This window comes from Canis lupus, chromosome 11 (genome assembly GCF_003254725.2).
Source record: "Canis lupus dingo isolate Sandy chromosome 11, ASM325472v2, whole genome shotgun sequence".
Lineage (NCBI taxonomy): Eukaryota > Metazoa > Chordata > Mammalia > Carnivora > Canidae > Canis > Canis lupus.
This window is the reverse complement of record NC_064253.1, coordinates 69,599,160-69,617,926: the sequence shown is the minus strand read 5'-3', so window position 1 is coordinate 69,617,926 and position 18,767 is coordinate 69,599,160. Positions and strand designations below refer to the sequence as shown.

The following is an 18,767-nucleotide window of genomic DNA, read 5'->3' as shown; positions in this document are numbered from 1 at the left end:
TGCTTTACATGTATGACCTCGTGTCGGCCTCACAACAGCCATACGAGGTAGGGTCTATTACTAACCCATCTTACTCATGAGAAAACGGAAACTCAGATTACAAAGTGGCTGGGCTAGGCTTGTCACCCAGAATCCAGGTTCGTAGTCACCGGGCCATGTGGCATCATGCCAGTGCTAAGGGTGCCACCCAGGCTGGCGGACAGGTGACCACCCTCATGCCTTTATCCACCCCCCGCCCCACCGCGGCTACTGCTAATAGTTCTCTCTTCTTCTCAAAGCATGACTTCGAGTCACCGGGAGCCGTGTGTCAGGGAGGTGGTGTGGTGGCCGTCACGCTTCCCACAGAAGGAGGTCCGAAGGAGTACACGCATCTGGGAGAAGGTTTTATTTTGTTGTTGTTTGTTTGTTTGTTTTTTTAATTTTAATGCTTTAGTAAGGTGAGAGGTGGATCGCCTTATTATGATTTCACTTTGTTAGAAAGAAAAATAATAATAAATGCAACTCCCAGCAGAGCCCATTCTTCTCCTCCTTCCACTCCCCTCCCCCCAACCAGATGCTGTTTTTCTTTTTAGTCACTGTTGTTCTAAAGTATCATTAGAACATCCACCGAGAAGACGTGGCGATTCATCTTCTTGTTTTCCTTTCTCGCCTTGGCTCAGAGCAGGCCAGGGCGGCCTGACACAGGGGCCACAAGGCTCTGTGACCCCCGCCCCTCCCAGGGACTGGGGTGGGGGGAGGAGGAGGATGGGTGTCCCCTCCTCTGCCTCAGCCGCCTCGCAGATAATTGAGTTAGGGCCCTGGCTCTGGGACAGGGCTGGAGATGCTATGTCAGGGACCAGAGACAATGGCAGCCCCACTGTGGTGGGGAGCAGAGGAAGAATCGGGAAAAACAGACCCACGGGATGACAACGTGGGGGTCCGTGGGCTTCTTTTTCCTAACCATCTATCAGCATCAAGAAGGATTTGAAACCCCAAAGCCTTCAAGTAAATGACATGCAGAGGATGCCCCAGGGTCAGACAGGACAAGAAGCCTTAGAGCCCTCAGCCTGTTGGCTCTCACATCACAGAGGGGGAAACGGAGGCTCCTGGATGCTGAGCTGCAGCGCAGGCCCCACATCTAAAGTCACCCCTGGGACCAGCCATCCCGAGGGACGCAGGGCAGTAAATCAAAACGGAGCCTGAGTCCTCCATGTTGCATCTCCTGTAAGGGGCTGCGGGTCATCTCAGAAAGTAGCTCATTTCCAGCACTGGCTTCAGATGTATCACTAAGTAGAGCCCCTTCTGGGGATGCTTCACGTTTTGTCTCATTTGAGCATTACCTTCCCTCCTTCGGCTTTTATCAGCAGCCTGTCTGTAGTTTATGACTCAGTGCTGTAGGAAGAGAATTCCCAGCGCTGCTGAACAAAGCCTCCAGCCAGTGCCTGGGGGGCCGGGGGGGGGGCGGCGGTGGTGGTGTGCGGTGGGGAGTTATCATTTTACTGATACCACATTTTTTTTAACTGAAACCTAAGGCCTGGTGTATGTTATGTTTTTTAAAAAGGGGGAGAAGGACAAGATAATTTCCACATTGCTGGGGATGCAGCCTGCATTGCCTAAGAGGTCTTGTGGGTGGTGTTCCTTTTAACAAGCAACTTATTATGTGCTGGGGGATGAGGGCGCTGGGGTGGGAAAGTAGGAAAGGGCAGTCCCGGGGTGTTGCATAATAACACATTGGCACCTTGGGAATACTTCCGGACGTGTGGGCTTCTGAAAAGTGAATGGGAATGCCACCATAAATCTGTCACCCACCCTCACACTGGTGTTACCAAACCCAGGGAAAACACTGGCCCTACTAAATGGCCAGTGACAAAATAATTAATAATAATAATAATAATACAGAAGAGAAGAGAAAGGAAGATGCAAGGAAGGAAGGCAGGGAGTAGCAGAGTAGTAGAGTAGACAAAGCAGGGGGGCTGTACTCAGTCTAAGATGGGATCACATCTCTATGAGCTATGTTACCTTGGCCAGGTTAAGGCATCATAATAGGTCTTAGGTCCCTCATCTGGATATAAGAGCCCTCCCAGAGGCTCACACTAAAGAAAGGTGTGGGACACAGGACATCCCACCTAACCGGTGATCGTCAATGGTCGTTGCACCCTCACTCCCCACCCATACCCACACTGACACAAGTAATAGCTAATGTACATCAAACACATCAAAGTTGCTAGGAATGGGGCTGAACCTCATAGTCTCTTATGACAACAATTTTCAGTCAGGATTCTAAGTGACAATCAACAGAAACCATCGTTGGCCAACTTAAGCAAAACGATCAAACAAATAGAATCTATTCAGGCAATACTGGATAGTTATAGAACTCTCTCTGGGAGAGCCAGGCTTGCACACTCCAAAGCCCGAGTCTAAGCTCAAGATTAGGTGCCAGGACTGGTCTTTGTGAAGATATCAGAACATGGTCACTTTAGCACTAATGCCACATGCTGTTCACTGATGTTTCAGAAACGTATAGGTTGAGGGGAAGTGTAGCTCTTGTGCCCACACTCAAGGTGTAGAGGGGAGTGGGGAAAGGAGACTTTTGGATTTTCAACTTGCAGCGCTTGGGATCTCTGTTTCGTCATTATTATATCAAGGAGAGTTATTTCCTAAATCCAGGAAGGAGATTCAAATAATAAGCATCCAAAATATTGATACATATCTTCCATAGTTGAGTCTCAGGACTTTCACCATTTTCTCGATGAGAATACTGATGTTTGGCTACGGTTGCACGTCTAAGCCATGGTATGAGCCCAAGTCAGTCTCACTCAGGCCAGTTCTCTTGGCCACTGTCTTGACAAATATAATGATGAAACCAGTCCATCTCAGCAAAGCCTCCCACACTCCAGTGCCATTTCTCTGACTCACTGAAGCTGGATTTGGTGGGAGCCAAAGATTCACTGTCTACTCTTCAAGCTGTTCATGGAGTTTGCCCTTGGAATGTAGTTCCTGGGAGCTGGGATCTCTGGATAGGCTCCTTAATTCTTGGAACGTCCTGTGTCTCACTGAGTCTCTATGATGGAATTCTAATTGGTGAGGGTGGGGGTATTGCTGAAGTTGTTCCTCTAATGCAAACCATATTCAACATACCAGGTAACAGAGCCTTCCCTGGACACCATCCACACCACTGACAATGGATCCCAGTCCATTAATTCACTAGATGAACTGTTCTAGAGCAGTGTGTTCCTCATTCACCCTCAAAGCCCTAAAAGACCAAGAGCTGCCTTTTTTTTTTTTTTAATTTTATTTTCTTACTATTTTTTGCAGTCTGAAGTCAGACTCTCTGGGTTTGCGTCCTGGTTCTACCATTTAACTGCATATCTTTGGTTCACTTCTCATGCTTCAGCTTCATCTTGTGCAAAAGCAGGACTATAAAAGGTTGTTATGAAAACGAGAGTTTATACATGTGCTTGGTATATAACGGAAATTCAACAAGTATCATAATCACCACCAGAATACTCAGAATCTAGTAGAGAATAACAGTGTATAAAGTGGATCTATGAGGGTCCGGGTCTCACCTTCTTGGCACCTCCCTCATCGTCACCTCTTTCCTCTTAAGCCTCTCAGTTAACATAGTTTGAAAAATCACTGAACTAGTCCAAAACAGTCATTCTGGCTAAAGTAGAGGTGGAGAAGTTAGGCCCCAGGGGGGTGGGGAGGCACGCTAAGACTGGACTCGCTGTCCAGCACTACTTTCTAAGAGCTTCCCAAGCCCCACCACCATATGCTTAAAATTCAGTTCTTTTCTTTTTTTAAGAATGTCATAACTGTCACCTCCTGTCTGTGCCAGGCTCCAATAACCAAGAGTATCAAAGACTTCAAACCTATGAGCCAGGCGTCAGCAAAGGCCTGTAAAAGACCAGATTCGGAAATATTTTAGGCTCTTTGGGACATAGGGTCTCTGCTGCACCTGCTCAATAGTTTGTAGCAGGAAAACAGCCATAGACAATATAAATAAAGTCACAAGTATGCCGAGTTCCAGTAAGACTTCACCCCCTCCAAGCATCTCTTTTAGGGTACCATATCCTACCTAGCCTTCCCCACATCCTCCCTTCCTTCCAGAGGCTCTTAAGTTACATGCACCCTTAGTGTGAGTAAAACAGATAGATACTTTCCAGCATGATCTGGGAGTGATGCTGGTGTCACGAGGATGACGACAAAGGCAAGTAGCTCACGTGTAAGGGAAATAGCCACACACTTTGGAAATCACACAAGTCAAGTGCAGACAAGGCCTTTAGAGAACACCTAACCCAATCCTTTGAAGTTTACACCAGGTAAATGGAAGCCCAGACGAGGGAAGCAGCTTGGCCAGTGTGAACTTGGCAAGTTCTCGGTGCAATGAGGACTAGAGCCTGGTTTTTCTGATTTTCGGCTCAGGCTCCTTCAGCCATACCACTAGACTAACATCAGGTTTTTACCATGGGCCAGGCCCAAATCCACAGAGCAAAGAAAACAACCTTCTGTCATTTAAAAACCCAAGGTCCTGCCTGGAAATTCCCCTTCTGTCTTTCCTTGCTTCCTCTAAGTCCACCTCTTTTCCATCCATGGTTAGCTGTGGGATACCTCTTATTGTGTTGCTGAGCCCCTACTTGGTGCCAAGGAGATAGTAGGTGCTCAATCCTTGTGTGCTGAGAATGGACTAAGGGTGAGTGATACATGGTGAAGAGCTCACAGTGCTCAGAAGACCCCGCCCCCCGAAAGGAAGGTCTAAATGTGTCCCTGTAACACACTGCGAATGTGAGGACCCAATGACATTTCCTTCCCTTTAGTCTTCCTCGAAAATTGCCTTTCAGTGAGAAATCTTCCCACCAATGTTTTCATCCCCTCAGTTTCATCCCCTCATCCCCTTCCCTCTTCAGATAGAGCACCTCTGTCTTTTGTACTTGCAAATGAATTGTGATTAGTTTTCACCTCCAGCCCAGGGGATTAGCCAGGGGACCTTTGATCTTCAGGTATCGATTTGCATCTTAAAGGAAGTATGATCTCATCTGAGCCAGCTCAAAATTCCATCCCTGCCCCCCAACCCCTGTCTGTTTACCAGCCCCGGGCTGGCCAGGGCCTCCCAAGTGGGGCTGTAACAACAAGACCAGCCAGACTCCTAGAGAAGCCAGAGGAAAACAAATTTCCCATCTGACTCAGTAAAGGTGGGAAAAGGACGTTTGCTTTCTAAACACAAGCTGGTCTGCTACTCCTCCACCCTCGCGTCAGAGAGACTGCCCGAGGTTCTGAGTGTGTGACAGGGACCACAGTGGTTCCCAGATCTCGGCTGCAGGTTGTGCAGCAGCGGCAGGAGCTCGGTGTGTGCTTAAGAATCAGAGAAAATCAGGTTCGAGTCCTGGTTCTGTCTTTAATCACTTCTAAGCCATGAGGTTCTGGACAACGCTCATAATCACTCTCTGGCTTCTGACTTTACTCATCTCGAAAGGGAGAATAAAATCCTTAAGAATCTATCCTAATAACCGTCCTGGAGAGCTGGAATGAAGAAGAGCTACAACGTAAGTGGGACGATGCTAGCCTGAAAACGAGTTACCGGCAGCCACCGCTGTCACGTGTGGGAACAGAAGCTCCGTGAGGGTAGGGGCCTGGGCCCCATTTTTATTTGCTTCCTATTGCTGTATTCCCGAGTGCCCCCCATGAGGTCTGGCCCACTGGAGGCACCCAGTAAATATTTGTTCCACAAGGAGCAAGTCATCATTGGTCCTCATGCCCGCTCTTCTTGAAGGGATGATTCCGCAAGGTCCCCTCCTCCAGCTAAGCCCAAAGGAATGACACACACTTACCAATGCAATTGAAGGAGTCTTCCTGTCGGCAGAAGAGGGAGCAGCCATCACCATTGAGTTTATTCATGTCATCACATTCTTCACCTTGGCTTCTGCAGACCAGGTACAGAAGAGAAATTGGTCAGAGCAGCTTCAGAACCACAGTTGGACATGGGAAGGTCCCTCCCGGGGCCATGAACTTTCCAAGAGGCCTTAGGCAAGTCCCTTACCCTGAATGTCCATTTCTTTTTCATCAAAACGAGATGTATAAAGATATAAACGTGGAAGATCCTATTAACCTTGCCTTATTTTGTGCTTCCCATGATGAAGCAGAGTATCTGCTTCAGACCCATTCTCCGGGATCTTATGAGTTAGGTCAGATGGGAGAAAGGAATGGATGAAGGCATGAAGGAACCAACCTTGCTCCCCTGTGTCTGGGAGATCTCGATGCCATTTTAAAATAGTGGATTTAAAGGAAATTCCTGAGCTTCTGAAATATAAATTATGTTCCTCACTATGCTCTACCTTACTCTCCTCCCTGTTCCCCACAGTGAATTTAATAATAAAGATTTTTTTTTCCCCAGTCACATTTTTGGGTCTGGCCTGCCTTTCACCAGAAAGTATGGCTCTTTCCATCGGGTGGTTCGTTTCACGGTGTCAGGAACTCCAAGGCCCATGGGAACTATACTGCTAGGAAATAAAAGTGTCTCCTCTTGATTGTTCATTTTGTTTTGTGTTTTAAGATTATTTCTATCACCCCAGGGTTGTTCTGCAGAGATTGGGATGGACAGGAAATGAGCAATGCTCTCTGAATTGGACCGAGGAGAAGGAGGAGAAAGAGCTGAAAGACAGAATGGATTGTCATTAACTGGAAAATTCTCATCCTTGGAGAACAGAAAATTTGGGTGTAGACCCCCTTATTTCAAACCAGCTGTGTGATCTCAGACAAGTCACCTAATCTCTATCAGGCCATCTAAATCAATTAAGACTAAAAATCATTTACAGTTCCATTCCTTAGTCGCAGTTACCACATTTCAAGCCCTCGATAGCTGTGTGTAGCATGTAGCTAGCGGCTACTGGACCAGACAACACAGACTATATTTCCACCACTGCAGAAAATTCCTGGAGAGTGCTATTCTAGATGTTGAGTGTCAGTTTTGCCACAGGTTCAAATAGAGATAACCAACCATACCTGCTCCTTAGAGCTGGTGCAAGAATGGAATGGAACTTAATGCGACTGACATGGTGTATGACATATAGTAGATGCTCAGGGAATCAGGGTTCTCTTTCCCACTCAGTCCTGGGAGGTCACTGCAAGTGTGTGGCAGCTGTCTCTCCCTCCCCAGAGACCAGCTGGGACCTGTCACAGCATGGAAGAAGCCTTAGACTTTTCCCTTCACCCAAGCAATTAACACTGGGAGATGTTTGTTGCCTTTAGGAGGTGTCAGAGTAGCAGAATGGTGCTTTGCAATCAATCCTTAAGATGGCTGGGCCATTGCATGAATTTCTCAAGAGCCACTCAAGTGCTCTCCTGCCTGCAAATGCATGAGCTGAGGACAAGAGAAGTCCATATTCCAAGCTGGGTCCATGTTTCCAATCTCCACTAGTGAATCTTGAATGTTGGAAACTGGTGACAGCCTTGTGTTTCTTAGCTATCTCATGGGTTATCTAGGGAGAGATTTTTTTTTTTTTTAACCTGGGCTGGTTTCCCAAAGCCACAAAGAACACATCTAACCCGCCTTCCCTCACCACCCAAACAGTATGTTCTATTGGTTTAAGCAAAACATGAGTGTCACCACAAATATCTTCTAGATTGGCAGATCTATCATTACATAGAGAGCTTCTGAGAAACCTTCCTTGACCTCCCAAGCTGGAGTGGGTGGCTGTCTTCTCTGTGTCCAAAGATACCGGGCTCCATCTATCATGACACCTGTCAAACTGACCGCCTTTGCCTGTTTACCTGACATCCCCCTATACTAGGCTTTCAGATGTCAAAGGAAGGGACCGTCTTTGCCATCCTAGATCTGCAGTGCCTGGCACAGGGCCTGGGATACAGCAGAGAGCATGAAGCTCCCCTTTCACTTGTTAGGTTTGCAGGGCTGTTGGTGACACAGCGAGGCAATGGTGAATCCAAATGGAACATGGGCCTGGGTTTACATCTTGGTTTTGCTCTTTACTGGGCATGGAAGCTGGAGAAAACCACTTTAGTCTTTGTACATATTAGTTGTCTCTTCCGTAAAGTGCAGGAATAGAACCAATTTCACATGGTTGTCGGAAGGACCCAAGGAGATAATAATGTAGCCCAAAGCTCATGCATGATGGAGGCTCAATAAATATTTGGGAATATTATAATTACATTCATCCAATGCTTTCATCCACTGGGGCCTCATTAAGTGTGAAGCCTATCTGAATATCTTTGGAAATTCCCTTAAATATACATAGCGAATCGGCACAAATCATCCTATGGAAAATCCAATTAGCTAAGATGACGTTCCTCCTTTTCCTACAAGTTTTTGTTTGTTTGTTTGTTTCTGTCTAAGGAACCATCCATAAGCTGCATTCAGTTTTCTACAAAGCATGTCGACAACTATTTGGTAACTTAATAAGTGTTTGATATCTGTGTGGAATAGGAATTCTAGATAAAAATACTAAAAAAAAAACCTTTATTGAAAACACTACTTATATTAATAATAATAAAATTTTAAAAATATTAATAGTTTTACATCAGCAAGAAGAATGAGGTTGTTTGCAGTGTTTTGCCAACACATCTATATCTGGCTGCAAAATGGACAGACGGAGTTGTAGGTCAGGTTCCACATCTGGTTAGTTTCTTTATATATATATATATATATATATATATATATATATATATATATATATATATTCTTTGCGCTGAATTAGAAAATCCCAAATCACAATTGTGGGTTGTCGGCAATGACCGCAAGTGTTTCCTGGATATTCTGGATACGCGGCTTAATTTTAGACCCACAAATGATGGGGCACTCTCCCGGGAGACTGCCTTGTTCAGTAGCTTAGAATTCCCTCAGACAACAGCTATGTCAAGAGCCAGAAGTTGATGTCTTAATGTGGAAGAAAATGGTCAATGTCTTTCCTTTCCCCAACTGGGTGATATGAAGCACTAGAAGCTATCTCTTCAGTTTGCTAGGTGCATGTGGATAGGATTTTAAACATAGACAACAGCACACCATGAGTTTCATCCTCTGACAAACGAGGAGCTTTATCTTCTATGCTTGACAAGTCAAATTCTTGGCAATAAGATGGTTTGCGCCATCATTCAACACTTAAAAATCCTTATATTATCTCCTGAATATTAAAATCTTAACAATTCACAGCTTTGAAATTATAGTTGCAAGACATTTAAGACGTGAATATATATCCCTGAGATATGTCACCTTAGCAAGCCTCTTAAAATGGTGCAAATAATCATTACCGACCTTACCAGTATCAACATTAAAAAAAAAAGTCATTTCTTATGCCAACAATTTGAATTAGTACCTCTCTTGTACCAGCTCATATACTTCAGACTGTGGGGTAGCGGAAGCTTGTGCGTACTATCTTTCCGCACAGCCAAGTTGAAAAGACGTAACAGGCTGGCCATCATCTGATCATACATGCAACATTCAATCTTTCCTTCAGTGCTAAGTCATGACCAGAAAGCAAGCTGCTTTCTGCTGTCTGTGGGGAGGGGTATTCAGGTGCAACGCTTTACTTGCACAACTGTGTTACCCTTGCTCTGCTCCTGGCCGGTCCCTTTATCCCAAAGCAGGTTTCCAGTTTACATTACACACCTCGAGATCATTGGTACCAAATTAAATCGCTCTTCCCCTCCAGCACTAGAGTCAATGATGAACTGAAAGAAAGAGTCATCTGGCACTTCTCTTTCACATACGTACTCCACCTATGATTCATGGTCTACATATCAGCGGTTTCATCCAACTGTGAAACATTCTCCTTGCTGCACCCCTCCCCCTACAGAAACAGTCGCTGCCATTCCACATTGTACAGAAATTATGTGACACCCAACAACGCCCTTTAATGAAGGGATTTCGCCAATAGCTTGTTTGCCCTCTCTACGTGTGATGCTGTCATTAAATCGGCCCATAGTTTTAAAAGTCTCTTAGCAATAGTGTAACTTGCAACCATGTTAGCAATAAGGAACACAACTTTAGCAATAAGAAACTTAACTGTAAATGGTGTCTGGTCTGTTTTTCACCTCTAGAGACAAAACTATTCCGTTTCGTGCCAGAAAACATTTTTGTGCCAATTTTAGAGGAAAAAAACTGAAAGTTTTACTTTTTTAAAAAAATTTTTATAAAACAATGCAAAAGCCTTGATGGCTTCTTGCCCCTATTTCACAGTTGTGCACTATCTCGCCCTGTGGACGAGGGGATAAATGGACTGATGACCCAATAAAATCCATGGTGTAGACATGCAGCTTTATATTCTCTACTCACACTTCTCCTTTTTGGCTGCTCGTGCGGAGTCTACACTTTCTGGTTCATTTGCCTCCCTGCACTTACTTATGTTCACATTCAGTATTCACTCTGGAGGACTGTTTACTATTTATGGTTTCTACATTATAGTGAGTTAGAATATTTTGTTATTTTTATGAGCCTTTAACCCATTTTGTAAATTGTTAATATAACCTGATACGACAGAAATAACAAATAAGTATGCAGTTTTAACAAATTTCAATGGCAACCGGCAAAGAATGTGAAAGTGTCTCGACCTAGATGCACTGTGTCCTGTTAACTGAATGGAAAAGACAAATAGAATCTTTGCAGTACACATAAAACAGTTACGATTAAGAGCATGCTGGTCCTAAGTGCATAATGGCAGCTCTGTCAGAATCATATATTGTATCACATACTTGAAAAATATATGTGTTTGATAAAGAATCACTGCTTCTCTTTTGAGGCCAGCAAACTACTTGCAGACAAATTGGCAGACTGCTGGTGACTGCTGGTAACTCACAGCTCACACATTGAAGAGTATCCCATAAGCTCTTCTATTCAGCACCCCGACCATCTCTTGACCTCATCAGCATCACTCCCTCCCCCTTCTTTAATCACATCCACTTACTTCTGGATAATGCCATCACCACAGTAGCCACTTCCATGGATGTATATGGCAGCAGGTGATGGCTCACTTTCTTCACTTCCGGAAATGGTGATGACCCAGTACTGGTATGTGCTGCCGAGGCTGAGATCCCTGGAAAACGGAGATTATTAACAAAGGTGATTAGCTATACAGACACAATGCTGGGAGCAGACAAAATTGATCCCCTTGAGTACCTGCTATCAGTCTTGCTTGCTTTTGAAATCACACCCACATTAAGTTATCCAATAATTTTTATTGTCTCCTGTGGTTCAGGCACTCTCTTATGCATGACGGACCACACCAAAATGTACAGCAATAATAACTAGTATCAAATGACAGACAACCGTGAATATTACTAGGTACTTGTAGCTTTAATTTAACCTTTATAATAACCCTGGTGGATAAGAATCGGATGGTAGGTGGCCCATAATGAAGGTGTTTAGGAGAATGTCATTCAGGAAAACTAAATGGGATAAACAGAGAGCTGGGAAAGTACCATGCCAGGCTCGGTAGGCATTGTCTGATCTCCCCCCCTCATTGTAGGAACTGAACCAAAGCCTCATTACATGTGGGCAAGCCCCTTCCTTATGCTGTACGTTCGGCGACTGTCCTCCTCTCTACTTCTTGCTCTTCTCTGTCTCTCGCCCTCAACTAAAATAGTAACTATTGCAGCATCTATTAACTGCGAGTCAGGCTTGGGGCTACACACACTCCATGTATTTTTCTCATTTGAGAATCAAAACCACCCTACCTGTGAGCTAGTATTTTCATGTTTATTTTACAGATGATGAATCTGAGGCAGAGAGAGGTTAATCAACTTGCTCACAATCACAGGCTACTAAATAACATCCTGCATTCCGCCTCCCTAATCCCTAGTTTAGGCCGGTTTTAATAATCTCATCCCTTGCAAAGGGGCATCCTGTCTTGAAATTGCAATTCCAGGCACTGGTGGCTGCCAGATTCTCAATTTGCCTAGCCTGCATCTCCCCTCTGCTCTCAAGACCTCCCAGTGCAATGCCTGCTTCCACTTCCTCACACTCAACCTTACCACAGATTTCCTCCCTCCCCTTCTCAGCCCCTCTCAGCTGCCTGCTTAAATTCCTCCTGCCATCAAACCTGGCTACTGCCAATTATCCTCTGAGGCAGAGATATATTTATGTTGGTTCCACATGACCAAATCACAATACTCATTTCCTTTTCGACCATTTTCGAAGGGTGATGTTATTCCCCTTTTTATCTCCCTCTGCATTAATTATTTACTTTTTAATAATAAAAAGGTGCCATGGGAAAAAATATCCCACAAAATGATAATGAAGAGAATTCTTATTAGATTCCAGAGTTGAGGTGGGGGGGGGGGATGGGATTTCATAAACAAAAAGATGATGTCAAAAAATCTCAAGTTCTCCTGCCCATCTGTTGTTTCAGCTGCTGTTAGGGCTGGGGCTGTTTGGATAAGGCCCATAAGGTAACAGGTGCAGAGGCAATGGGCAGACAACATCACCTGACTCTAAACACAACGGTGAGTATGACTTTATGAGCACTGAAGGACTCTAGTGAGGAATATAGCCTTCCTGAGAATGCTGGCCTTGTTACCCAAAAGAGGGATTGTTTCGGCAGTGCTGGAGTGGAAAACAATATTGGGGGTAGACCAGAAGTCCCTGGGGATTCCATCATTGTCTGTCAGTGAAAACTAGTTAGGTAAGATGCATACAAATCTCAAGATATTATACCTGTGAATGTATGAACAACTGTTGCCTTGTAAACTTCTGTATATAGTTTGTGGATACAGGCTCTGTTTCTTCTTTCTAAAAGAATTTATTAGATATTTCATCCACCTCCAAACTAACAAATGTATACTTTTTCTGGTCGTGCTTCTAAAACTGAAATACTGTGGTGGCAGGTAGAGTGGTTTTCCCGGGTGATAATATAGAGGCACAAGATAAAGAAGACACGCGTTCTATTGTATATTCATTTTCCTCTAAAATATGGAGGCATGTTTTATATTAAACAAATATGGCTGTGTTATGAAATAAAATAAGAAATTTTCTTCAGGCTACATTGCAGGCCACCGGGGGCATATGGTCACTGTCTGAAGCAGATGGAGCACTTCTGTGGAATGCATGAGGGTGTGAAAAGTACTTCTCTACATTGTGTTTTTCATTTGTAGAGTGTGTCACAAATGATTTATGGCTGATAATATTTAAGGTGCTCTGCTAATATTTGTGAACGTTTCCCTCCTCCCTCCTACCCTGCCCTCCCTCCTCCTCTCTTCCTCCTCCTGCTTTTCAATAAACACAAGTCTGAGGCAAGCAAACATGTGTTTCTACCCCAGCTTCATCACTTACAAGCTGAGAAGTCACAGGCAGGTGTTTCACTGCTCTGAGCCTATTTCGAATTAGTCATCAATGTGACCTCACAGCAGTTTCCTACAGATTGAATGTGAGAACACATAGAAAGCACATATGTGCCCAGCCTGTGATAGCGAATAAATATTAACCCATTACTATTAAGGCTTAATTGTTAATATTCTCATTCACTGGAGTTACTCTATGCTGTCTTTAGTAGAAGGGAGAAAGTGACAGCTACATGTAACCTTGGTTAGGCAAACCCATGAGAGTGGGGACACCACCTATGGTGTATACCGCAGCTTAGTGGGAAGTCTCTTCCTTACCACATCATTTGGCTAGAAGACCCTCAGCACCTGCAGTTTGCTCTCACTCCATGTGGCTATTCCAACTTCTGAAAATTCTGGATCCCAGAAAGTTTGTCTTACCCTGGGGCAAAATCTGTCTCCCCATAACTTCCACCCACACCTCCTTCTTACCCACTAGCATCACACAGAACACATCTGATTTGCAGGGAGACCTTGATAATCCTCCTTCTTCCAACTGTGTGTGGATGGCTTATGTGTCATTACGCCATGGAAGCCTGACAGCAGCTCTTTGAAGCAGGGGTTTTGTCTCAGGTTTTCATCCAGGACAATAAAAGCCCAAGTCACTCCCTTGGTAAAAATGTAGAGAAAGGGGGAGCAGTACCACTGCTATTAAAAATATTATGTCTTTCCACTGAAGAATCCTTGTGACAAAATTACATTTTCTTCAAGTTGAAGTCAAAATTTATGCCAAATGACGGCTCTTTTCTCAAGAACCTCGGTAGAATAGAATTCTTTAGGAAGGTCAAGCTAGTGGACTCTGAAGGCTTTGCTGGAGGTTAGGACCTATTTCATGGTTGGTCTACAAGTGGGGCATAGATGTCAAGTTGTTCCTTTTAGCTGCTTCTAAGACCATCTGGAAAGTCATACACAATTGCTTGAATTCCTGCCTCTCCTGCACCTCTTACCTCCACTCAGACCCTAAACTCTGTCACTATTCCCCATCTCAAAACTCCCATGTCATTCCCTCTATATCCCTGCCTTGAAGGCTGAACCAGCCCCTCGTATCTGCCTTTTCCAGGCCTGCCAACACCATCAGAATATTCTGAGATCCAAAGCCACTCTCCAGCTCAAAATCTTCTCATTTAGAGCAGTGATGAGAGCACACTACCAAGCCCAGTCTCCCTATTTACTCTTTGTTGGGAACTAAAATGTTATCACTTCACCCGAAACATGATAAGTTGCATCACTTCTGATTTCCTTCATAGACCTCTGAGTGTCATTTATTTTTTTAAAGCTAATCTCCATTAGTATTTAAAGGTCAATTCCTCAAACTGCATCTTAGATTAATTTTATGTGTCCAGCTAATTAATTTAAATTGCTGTATCAAAATGGGATGAGATTGCTTGGCTACTTTTGAGGGATTGTTTTATGCATCTTTTATATGACTTTTTTTAAAAAACATTTTTAACATTTAGCCATTGTTCTTTCACAAATGTCTCAAGTGATGATGAATCAGCTTTAGGTTTGCATTTCTGACAATTATAAACAAAAATAGTGGCATTTTTAACTGTGATGATTTTTCAGTATTCATCCTCAGAAATGTCACATTGATGGTAATGTGGATGAGATCTGGAGCCCAATCTTTTTTATGGTATTTTTTTTTAAAGATCTTAAGTGATCTCTACATCAAATGTGAGGCTTGAATCTACAACCTCAAGATCAAGAGACACATGTTCTATCAAATGAGCCAGCCAATGGCACCTGGAGCTCAATCTTTCAGGAAAATTTTGTTACAGATTATGAAATCATTTTCTTAAAAATATCAGTATGTACATAAATATCCATAAGGAGACTAAGTACCACCTGACCTGGCTCTTGGCAAAAATGCATATTTCTTAAAGTGTTGGTGTGTAGTTCATATTGTGATTGGTCCATTAAAAACCACATGAGGGATCCCTGGGTGGCGCAGCAGTTTAGCGCCTGCGTTTGGCCCAGGGTGCGATCCTGGAAACCCGGGATGGAATCCCACGTCGGGCTCCCAGTGCATGGAGCCTGCTTCTCCCTCTGCCTATGTCTCTGCCTCTCTCTCTCTCTGTGTGTGTGACTATCATAAATAAATAAAAGTTAAAAAAACGTTAATTAAAAAAAATAAAACCCACATGAAATCTATAGGTAAGTCACTTCACTGCTTTGGGTCTGTTTTTTTTTGTTTTGTTTTGTTTTGTTTTTTTTGTTTTGTTTTGTTTTGTTTTTTGTTTTTTTTTTTACCTTCTAATTAGGATATATGATTCTTGTCCCATACCAGAGTAAAGGTAAAATGGGAAATATAAAAGTGCATTAGCAGAAAAAGGGATAGAGAGCCTCATTGCAATATGGAAATATCCCATTTGCTGCTTCTAGGAAACAGTCTCTAAAGCCTCTTTTTGATTACTCCCTATTGACCCCCTATTGTTCCATATCATACCATTCACTGATCACCCTCTGTCTCTCCACATAGTGTGTGTAACTAATTGTGTCATGCTTCTTTGAAACTCCTTCTTCCGCAAATAATAATAGCAATTGTTATTTCCATTTGTTGCCTATTTATCATATGCCAGGCACTAGGCTTAGTACTTTCTATGAATCATCTCATTTAATCAAAACAACATTTCCCTGAATAATTATTATTATCTCCCCTTTCAGATGAAGAAAGCCATATTTGGCAAGGTTGCTCTACCCACTGCTTTGGGGGCAGGGACTTGAGCCAGGTCTATCTAACTTCATTGTAAGACAGCAGTTTCTGGAAATTATGAACGAGAAAACACTGCAGGACAGAAGTTAAAAGACCTAGTTTTGAACCAAGTTGAGTCCACATGCAAAGACCATTTGGAAAAGTTCTAAAAGTTAGGAGAAAGACAAACATTGCCTTCAACACTACCACTACCACAAGGCATTTCCTGTTCTGACCATACGTTTCTTCATCTGTGAAATGGAAATCTGGGAAGATGATCAGCTCTGGAGTGCAGACTCTCATTTCATGAGAAGTGTAGTGTTGCATCTTTTCTACCAGCGAGAAGCTGCCTCAGCAGTTAGAATCCTGCCCTGAGAATGGGTGTAGTTCAGGATTTACCACCCAGATTGTCTGAGCTGGAAGAAACGGTAGGGGGACCACCTAGGATGCCTCTGGCTCAGGAAGAGACCAATCTTCCAGTACTGCCGTGGGCTGAGGACCAGAGGGTAATACCCAGGCATTCTGTACACCACCTTCCAGCCAAGAACTGGAAGAGAAGGAAAACAGTAACTTTCTGAGTCTGACATGATGTGCCGAAGGACTTTATACACACCATTATTGTGATTTCATTTTTATTTATTTTTAAAGATTTTATTTACTTATTCATGAGAGACACAGAGAGAGGCAGAGACACGGGCAGAGACAGAAGTAGGCTCCCTGCCGGGAGCCCAATGAGGGACTCGATCTCAGGACCCTGGGGTCACTCCCTGGGCCAAAGGCAGATGCTCAACCGCTGAGCCACCCAGGTGCCCCCCATTATTATTATTTTAATTAGAAAATATTCCAGTTATATAGCATAGAGAACACTCTTAAAAATATCCTTGGAAGCCTCACTATCCAGATTTGTCAAATTACAACACTGCCATATTTTCTTCGTCTCTTATTTTTGTTGTAAAAAGAAATAAAATATGTTGTTTTATATATTTATTTTCAACCCACCTGTGTGTTCTTCCCTCTTATCACGAATGTTTTTATACTTTTTATTCACAGGCACTGTTTTGCATATTCTAAATTTCATAAATGTTCTAATACTATATTTATCAGTATGCAGCTGGCATTTTTTTGCACAGCATTATTTTTGAGATCACACATATTGATACATGTAGATCTAGCTCATTATTTTCACTGACATAAGTATTTTATTGTAGGAGTATACCATACTTTATTTGACCATTCTTTTCTTGGTGGACACCTAGGTTGTTTCTATTATTATTATTATTACTTTTTAAATTTTTTTATTAGTTTCAGAGATGGAATTTAGTGGTTCATCGGTTACATACAACACCCAGTGCTCATTACATCAAGTGCTCTCCTTAATGCTCATCACCCAGTTATCCCTGCCCCCCACGTCATTTCCAGCAACTGTCAATTTCTTTCCTAGAGTTTGGCATCTCTTATGGTTTGCCTTCCTCTCAAATTTCATTTTATTTTATTTTTCCTACCCTACCCCTATGTTCATGTGTTTTGTTTCTGAAATTGCACATATGAGTGAAATCATAAGGTAAATTTGTCTTTCTCTCACTTATTTCACTTAGCATAATACTCTCCAGGTCTGTTCATGTCATTGCAAATGGCAAGATTTCATTTTCTTTGATGGCTGAGTGATATTCCCAAACCATAAGATATCTAAGAGGTAAAGAATCTGTACTCTGAAAGCTATAGAACATTTATGAATGAAATTGCGGAAGATACCAAGAAATGGAGAAACGTTCCATGCTCATGGATTGGAAGAACACATATTGTTAAAATATCTATGCTGCCCAAAGCAATCTACACATTTAATGCAATCTCTATCAAAATACCATCAGTATTTCTTTATAGAGCTCAAAGAAACAGTCCTAAAATGTGTATGGAATGAGAAAGGCGCCAAATAGTCAAAGCAATGTTGAAAAACAAAACCAAAGCTGGTGGCATCACAATTCCAGACTTGAGGCTGTATTACAAAGTGGTAATAATCATCAAGGCAGTGTGGTACTGGCACAAAAACAGACACGTAGGTCAATGGGACAGAATAGACAACCCAGAAATAGGACCCTTAGATCTCTGGTCAACCTAATCTTCAACAAAGCAAGAAAGACTATCCAATGGAAAAAAGGCATTCTCTTCAGCAACTGGTGCTGGAAAAATGCACAGCCACATGCAGAAGAATGAAACTAGACCATTCTCTTACACCATACACAAAAATAAACTCAAAATGGATGACAGACCTAAATGTGTGACAGTAATGCATCAAAATCCTAGAGGAGAATGTAGGCAGCAACCTCTTTGACCTCAGCCACAGCAACTTCTTACTAGACACGTCTCCAAAGGCCAGAGAAACAAAAACAAAAATGAACTATTGGGACTTTATCAGAATAAAAAGCTTCTGCACCGCAAAGAAACAGTCAACAAAACTAAAAGGCAACCAACCAAATGAGAGAAGACGTTTGCAAATGTCTTATCAGATAAACAGCTAGTATCCAAGATCTATAAAGACCTTATTAAACTTAACACCCCCAAAAACAAAAACATGGGCAGAAGATGTGAACAGACATTTATGCAAAGAAGACATACAAATATTGTTAATTCTTTTTGTTTATTTCAAGTAATGCTACTTTTAAACATTGTGTTCACTTTCCTTTGCAGAGAGCAAGAGTTTTCTGAAAGAAATATATCTAACGTGGTATCCCTCAATTGAAGGTAATTGCATCTTCAACTGTATAAATATTGCCAAATT

The 18,767-nt window shown here is 42.8% G+C and overlaps 1 protein-coding gene across 1 annotated transcript in view; it reads right to left on the bottom strand.

Annotated features, from left to right (window-relative positions):
- PAPPA (pappalysin 1) overlaps positions 1-18,767 on the bottom strand; it is a 237,027-nt gene that overhangs the window by 119,462 nt on the left and 98,798 nt on the right. Inside the window, exons 8-9 of the mRNA XM_035696916.2 lie at positions 10,890-11,018; positions 5,808-5,899 (exon numbers count right to left, since the gene is read on the bottom strand). Coding sequence (XP_035552809.1) covers positions 5,808-5,899; positions 10,890-11,018 — 221 coding nt within the window. The remainder of the gene's footprint in view (positions 1-5,807; positions 5,900-10,889; positions 11,019-18,767) is intronic.